The 6223-nt window shown below is 44.1% G+C and overlaps 1 protein-coding gene across 9 annotated transcripts in view; it reads left to right on the top strand.

The window, feature by feature from the left end:
• Positions 1-6223, top strand: part of CTNND1 (catenin delta 1) — a 56732-nt gene that overhangs the window by 22838 nt on the left and 27671 nt on the right. For 4 of the 9 annotated variants that reach the window (XM_023215556.1, XM_023215554.2, XM_023215553.1 and 1 more), the window contains exons 2-3: positions 3245-3363; positions 5710-5998. The exons of 3 other annotated variants lie outside the window; for them this stretch is intronic. In XM_023215556.1, coding sequence (XP_023071324.1) covers positions 5804-5998 — 195 coding nt within the window. In that variant the 5' untranslated portion in view covers positions 3245-3363; positions 5710-5803. The remainder of the gene's footprint in view (positions 1-3244; positions 3364-5709; positions 5999-6223) is intronic. 2 more of the 9 variants (XM_023215555.2, XM_023215552.1) reach the window with 1 other exon arrangement.

The following is a 6223-nucleotide window of genomic DNA, read 5'->3' as shown; positions in this document are numbered from 1 at the left end:
AAAACTCGGGCCGGGCGCGGTGGCTCAAGCCTGTAATCCCAGCACTTTGGGAGGCCGAGACGGGCGGATCACGAGGTCAGGAGATCGAGACCATCCTGGCTAACATGGTGAAACCCTGTCTCTATTAAAAAATACAAAAAGCCAGCCGGGTGAGGTGGTGGGCACCTGTAGTCCCAGCTACTTGGGAGGCTGAGGCAGGAGAATGGCATAAACCCGGGAGGCGGAGCTTGCAGTGAGCTGAGATCCTGCCACTGCACTCCAGCCTGGGCGACAGAGCGAGACTCCCTCTCAAAAAAAAAAAAGAGTAAAACTAGGTATTCTCAGAAAATCTAGTCTTAAGGGGAAATAACAAGTTTCACTTTATGTCTCCTCAACTCCCTGACTTCAGGAATTCTTTTTTTTGTGTGTGTGTGTGAGAGCAAATGTAATCTGTTTAAATCTAAGTAAGTGGTAGCTGGCTGCGGTGGCTCATGCCTGTAATCCCAGCACTATGGGAGGCTGAGGCAGGTGGATCATGAGGTCAGGAGATCGAGACCATCCTGGCTGACACGGTGAAACCCCGTCTCCACTAAAAATACAAAAAATTAGCCCAGCATGGTGGCGTGCGCCTGTAGTCCCAGCTACTCGGGAGGCTGAGGCAGCAGAATCTCCTGAACCTGGGAGGTGGAGGTTGCAGTGAGCTGAGATTGTGCCACAGCACTCCAGCCTGGGCCACTAAGCGAGACTCTGTCTCAAAAAAAAAAAAAAAAAAAAAAAAGAAGTAAGTGGCAAACCTGGAAAGGTATTAGGCTGGACTTGTAATTACGACTCCTGACTGTCTGCCAAAGTCAGCTGAAGGTTTGTAGTGTAATCTTTTTGATGCATATGGCATGGAGAAGAATCTTTTTTTCCTTAAGTCTCCAAGTTATGAGACCATTTACTGTAGCCTGCCTAACAGCGTCATTCTTTCCCCACTCATACATTCTTTTTCCTTCCATTTTTTTTTGTTTTCTCACTTATATGTAGATATTATGGGTAACTCTTGAGCCTAAAAAAAACAAAGTAGAACCCTTTTCTTTCCCTGTTTTCCTGTGATAGTTAAGAAGAAAGCTCTCAAAGGTTGTAGAGGAGAGGCTCTGGACCATCCAGCTGGTACTGACTACACTTCTATTTGGACTGGACACCATGGCATAGAAAGAGAAACAGGCTTTGGAATGGCATAGACCTGGGTTTAAATTCAAAATTTGCTATTAACTGTGAGACCTTGGGTAGTTTCTTCACCCATGAGTCTTATTTGCAGTAAAACTTCCTTAGGGTTGTTGTAAGGATTGCCAAGACAGTAAATGTAAAACATTCAGTAATCATTAGTTTGTTTCACATTCTCTTTCTCCAAGGTGATAAATTGTTAAGGCCTCCAATACAGAATCAAGAACTTATTATGACAGATATGTAATGATGTGATGACTTCCAAGCACTAGAGCAGTACCCTTTGTCCCAGAAACACTGGTATAGGTGGGACCTCCTAGTAAATAGATTAGGAGTAGGGAAACCAGCCCATTCACCCCTTAGAACCTAGTTATGTTTTTGATCCAGTTGATTTCATCTACTAGTTCACAAAATAGTTGAGGCTGAGACATACTGTGAAGTAATGTAATTGGAAGTGTTAAACCAACTTTTGAAACAACTTAATACCTGACATTTGTATATAATGTTGTCTCACCTGATCCTCACAACTCTGAGTTAGACTGGGCTAATTTCCTAACTCCTGGGAAGCAGCAATTTTGTTTTTCTTTTTCCCCAATTTGGTTCCTGGAAACGGGGCAAATGGATTTGGCATCTTACAAGTGAGAACATGACAGGGTTTACTGCCATTGTTGGGTAGTAGTAAAGCCAGAACTGGGACCAGTCTTCTGAATTGTGTTCTATCTCATATGGCCTCTGCTTCTGCCCTCTTTCAGGCAGAATATCTCCCCATGCTTTTAGACCTAGGAATCTGATCTTTTCGTTTAATTGTGCTGTCGTCTTTTCCAAATTAGAGCCAGGTAGTCAGCTTTAAGAAGATGGTGGAAGCTAATGTTTCTCCGGATACTGCTTTCTGACCTAGAACCCTGAGCATTTTTCCTATCTCCCTTCCTAACCTTCTTCACTGAATTTAAGTTGCAGGGCCATTTATGGCCATCTGTACACTTTCTCTTTGCAGCAGGGAATGTCACTGTATCCCCCATGGTAGCAGTAATTTGGGCTTTTATTAGCAAAGAAGATTATAGGGTGGATGCTGCTGGAGTGGTAATTGCACTTCAGACCCTGTTGAAATTCAGTAACTGGAAGAGTCTCTTTTTGAGCTCAGAGTCCTCTTGGCGTGGAAGGTTCATAGGTCATTGTACATAGTGGATAAGGGCAAGTACTTAAGAAATGGAGATGAAAGGGGAGCACTTTTGTTTTGTTTTGTTTTTTTAAATAAGGGTGCTTATTCAAGAAAGACCTTTGGGTGGCCTAATGGAATGTAGGTTGGGAATATGAGAAAGTGGCAATGGGTTTTAGACTGAAAGGAAGAAGAGTTGGTAAGTGATTATGGGAACTCCAAGCTGGGGTGGGAGGAATTTAGGGAAGGGCGACCATGTTCTTTAAACTTAGGGACTGGATTCATTCAGGAGTTTATTGGGCACTTATTAATCAGTTCCTTTGGGTACTCTTGCTTGCTGACTTCTGCATACACTCTAAGGCAAACAGGACCAAGCATTTGTGCTTGGTGGGGCTCTGGGGAGCGTGGGAAACAGAACTGAAGCAAAAGGCTCAGCCTAGGCTAGTTCCCACATGTCTTCCCCACACAACTTTTGCATTGGTTTCTCAATGTCTTTGTGGGCATGCTGGGACTGGGCTTTGAGGTTTCTGCCTTAAGGGTGGGAAGGGAGGGGGAAGGGCATTCCAACAGCAGTTTTTTTCTTTTTCCCCAATTTGGGTGCTGGAAACAGGGTAAATGGATTTTTATGCATATTATAACCTGTTCTGGTTATATATGGAAATACAAGTAGAGGAACTCACACGACAGTAGAATCCAGGTTTTAATGAAAACAACATCCAAGGCCTAGGTATCTGAACACAGCAAGGTCTAAAGGGCACTTGTCTGTCACATTAAGCAATTCCAAGTCATATTTTAAATTATTTCCTTTCATTCCTTATGTTGCCCCTTGCTCTTCTTGTTTCTATGTATTGGGTATATTTTATTTTCCTCTCATTCCCATTTTTCCTTCAAATATTTCTGCAGCTCTCTCCTTCCTGCTTCCTCCTTGCTGTGGTGGCTGGGATGCTTCTTCCATGACTTTTTGAATCTAGACTGGGCTGTTCTCTGTGTTAAACCAATCAGTTGCGACCTTCTCTTAACAGGTGTGTATGGAAATATGTTTATTAAGAATGAAAAATATTTTTAAGAAATAGGTATTTTTATTCCTCTCATGTCATAGCAGAAAAAAATCTTTTTAAATACCTTTTATCTTTATGGGTTGGTGAGAGGGTGGGAATTGGGGAGAATATTTATTTCAAAACCTGTCTTTCAGCATTGTATATTTTGGACTGGCATAAAATCTCTCATAGCTATAAGAGAGAAAAAAACCCATTGAGTCCAACAGAGTATCACTAATGCCTGTTAAACCTCCTGTTTATATAATGGTATGGAGAACTCTTCATTTCTATATAACTATATTTTATTGTATAGATAGCACACATAGACCCTTAGATACTTGGATATTTATCCTGAGTTGGAACAAATAAAGGGGTAAAAATATAGTCTATTTAGAACAAGGGTGCCCAATCTTTTGGCTTCCCTGGGCTACACTGAAAGAAGAATTGTCTTGGGCCATACATAATGTACACTAAGAATAGCCAATGAGCTAAAAAAAAAAGAATCTCATAATGTTTTAAGAAAGTTTGCAAATTTATATTGGGCCGCATTCAAAGCTGTCCTGGGCTGCGTGTGTCCCGCAGGCTGTGGGTTGGACAAGCTTGAGTTAGAGATTTCTGCCGGATTACAGAGATGTAGGAACTTCAGCCATTGACTTGTGGAGGTTAGGATATGAACTACTGTGAGGTGCACTTTCAGAGGTTGAGGCTAATACTTCTTTTCCTACTTCCCAAGGAGGTGAAGTTTCCTTAAACTTCAGTGCTTTTTTACACAGAGTTTTTTGTGGTTCTGTTACTCTGTTGTCTCCATGAGTCAAGGAATACGTTTTGCCATCAATATTATATTTAACAAACTATAGTAGTATAGTTTTGGAAAGTAGAAAGGCCCTTTTATGAATGTGTTATTATATTTTTGGAGGCAGAGTCTTGCTCTGTTGCCCAGCCTAGAGTGCAGTGGTGCCATCTCGACTCACTGCAACCTCCGTCTCCTGGGTTCACACAGTTCTCATGCCTCAGCTGGGATTACAGGTGCCTACCACCATGCCTGGCTAATTTTTGTTTTTTTAGTAGAGATAAGGTTTCCCCATGTTGGCCAGGCTGGTCTTGACCAAGTGAACCTGACCTCAAGTGATCTACCCACCTTGGCCTCTTAAAGTGCTGGGATTACAGGTGTGAGCCACCGCGCCCAGCCTGCTTTGATTTCTTTTTTTTTTTTTTTTTTCCCCTGAGACGGAGTCTTGCACTGTGTTCCTGGCTGGGGTACAATGGTGCAATCTTGGCTCACTGCAACCTCTGCCTCCTGGATTCACGCTATTCTCCTGTCTCAGTCTCCCGAGTTGATGGGATTATAGGCGTACACTACACCCGGCCAATTTTTTTTTTTTTTTTTTTTTGAGACAGAGTCTTGCTCTGTCACCCAGGCTGGAGTGTAGTAGCGTGATCTCAGCTCACTGTAAGTTCCACCTCCCGGGTTCATGCCATTCTCCTGTCTCAGCCTCCCAAGTAGCTGGGACTACAGCCTCCCGCCACCACGCCCGGCTAATTTTTTGTATTTTTAGTAGAGACAGGGTTTCACCGTGTTAGCCAGGATGGTCTCGATCTACTGACCTCGTGATCGACCCGCCTCGGCCTCCCAAAGTGCTGGGATTACAGGCATGAGCCACCGTGCCCGGCCTTTTTTTGTATTTTTTCAGTAGAGATGGGTTTCACTATGTTGGCCAGACTGGTCTCGAACTTCTGACCTCCTGATCCGCCTGCCTCGGCTTCCCAAAGTGCTGGAATTACAGGCGTGAGCCACAGCGCCTGGCCTTTTCATTTCTTAATTGGCATTTTAGTTTAGCATAGTAATTTTTAAAAAAAAATTTGCTGCCACTTCAGCAGTTTTAGTGTTAGATGTGGGAGAGTTTAAGTAAGATGTGTATTGCCCTATTATCTCTAAAAGTGGCTTGTCCCTGCAGGATAATGAATGCTTGTCTGTACCATGGAGTTACACATTTCACTGAGTTGATACCAGCAGATTTTTTTCAGGGAAAAATAATCCAATCACATAACTACAGCACCTCACCACATTCTCCCTCTCCTAAGTGTAGAGACTTAGATTTAATTGCACTGTTCCTTTCAGTAGTTATTTCTGGTGGGATGTTGAAGAGAGCATAGTGGGCAAAGGATTCCGCTTGAACAGACACTGGTGATGGGCTCCCAGGCTTGGTGGTGGCTTGCTTTCTGCACTGCAGTAAAACCACGAGAGGGCATCTTTGGCTCTGGGATTAATAATTCATCTGTCTTCTCTGACCTGTGACCTTTTCTCTCCTTTCTCTTACCCTTTCCCGGTAGTGTGAAGTGAGGGGGTCTCTCTCCCTCCTTCTCCTTCCTCTGTGATTCACCTTCCCTTTTACCCTGTCCTGCGGCGGCTCCGCCCCTTACCTTCATGGAGGACTCAGAGGTGGAGTCGACCGCCAGCATCTTGGCCTCTGTGAAGGAACAAGAGGCCCAGTTTGAGAAGCTGACCCGGGCGCTGGAGGAGGAACGGCGCCACGTCTCGGCGCAGCTGGAACGCGTCCGGGTCTCACCACAAGATGCCAACCCACTCATGGCCAACGGCACACTCACCCGCCGGCATCAGGTAACCCCTCTCTCCATCAGATGTGCAGGTAGGACTTTGACATGATCACAGAGAGGCTATGATCCTTTTTGGGAAGCTACTCTCCTTTTGGTGATGGGCTATCTAGTGCCTGTTCTTCCAGGGATTTTTTTTCTAGAGGTGTTAAATGCTGATAAGAGACAAGGAATATTGCTGCTGGACTGAGTTGGGTGGAGTTACTATCTCTAGAAGCATCCATCTGACTTC

Source organism: Piliocolobus tephrosceles, chromosome 13 (genome assembly GCF_002776525.5).
Source record: "Piliocolobus tephrosceles isolate RC106 chromosome 13, ASM277652v3, whole genome shotgun sequence".
Lineage (NCBI taxonomy): Eukaryota > Metazoa > Chordata > Mammalia > Primates > Cercopithecidae > Piliocolobus > Piliocolobus tephrosceles.
Note: the sequence above shows the minus strand (reverse complement) of the source record. Positions and strands in the feature narration are given on the sequence as shown.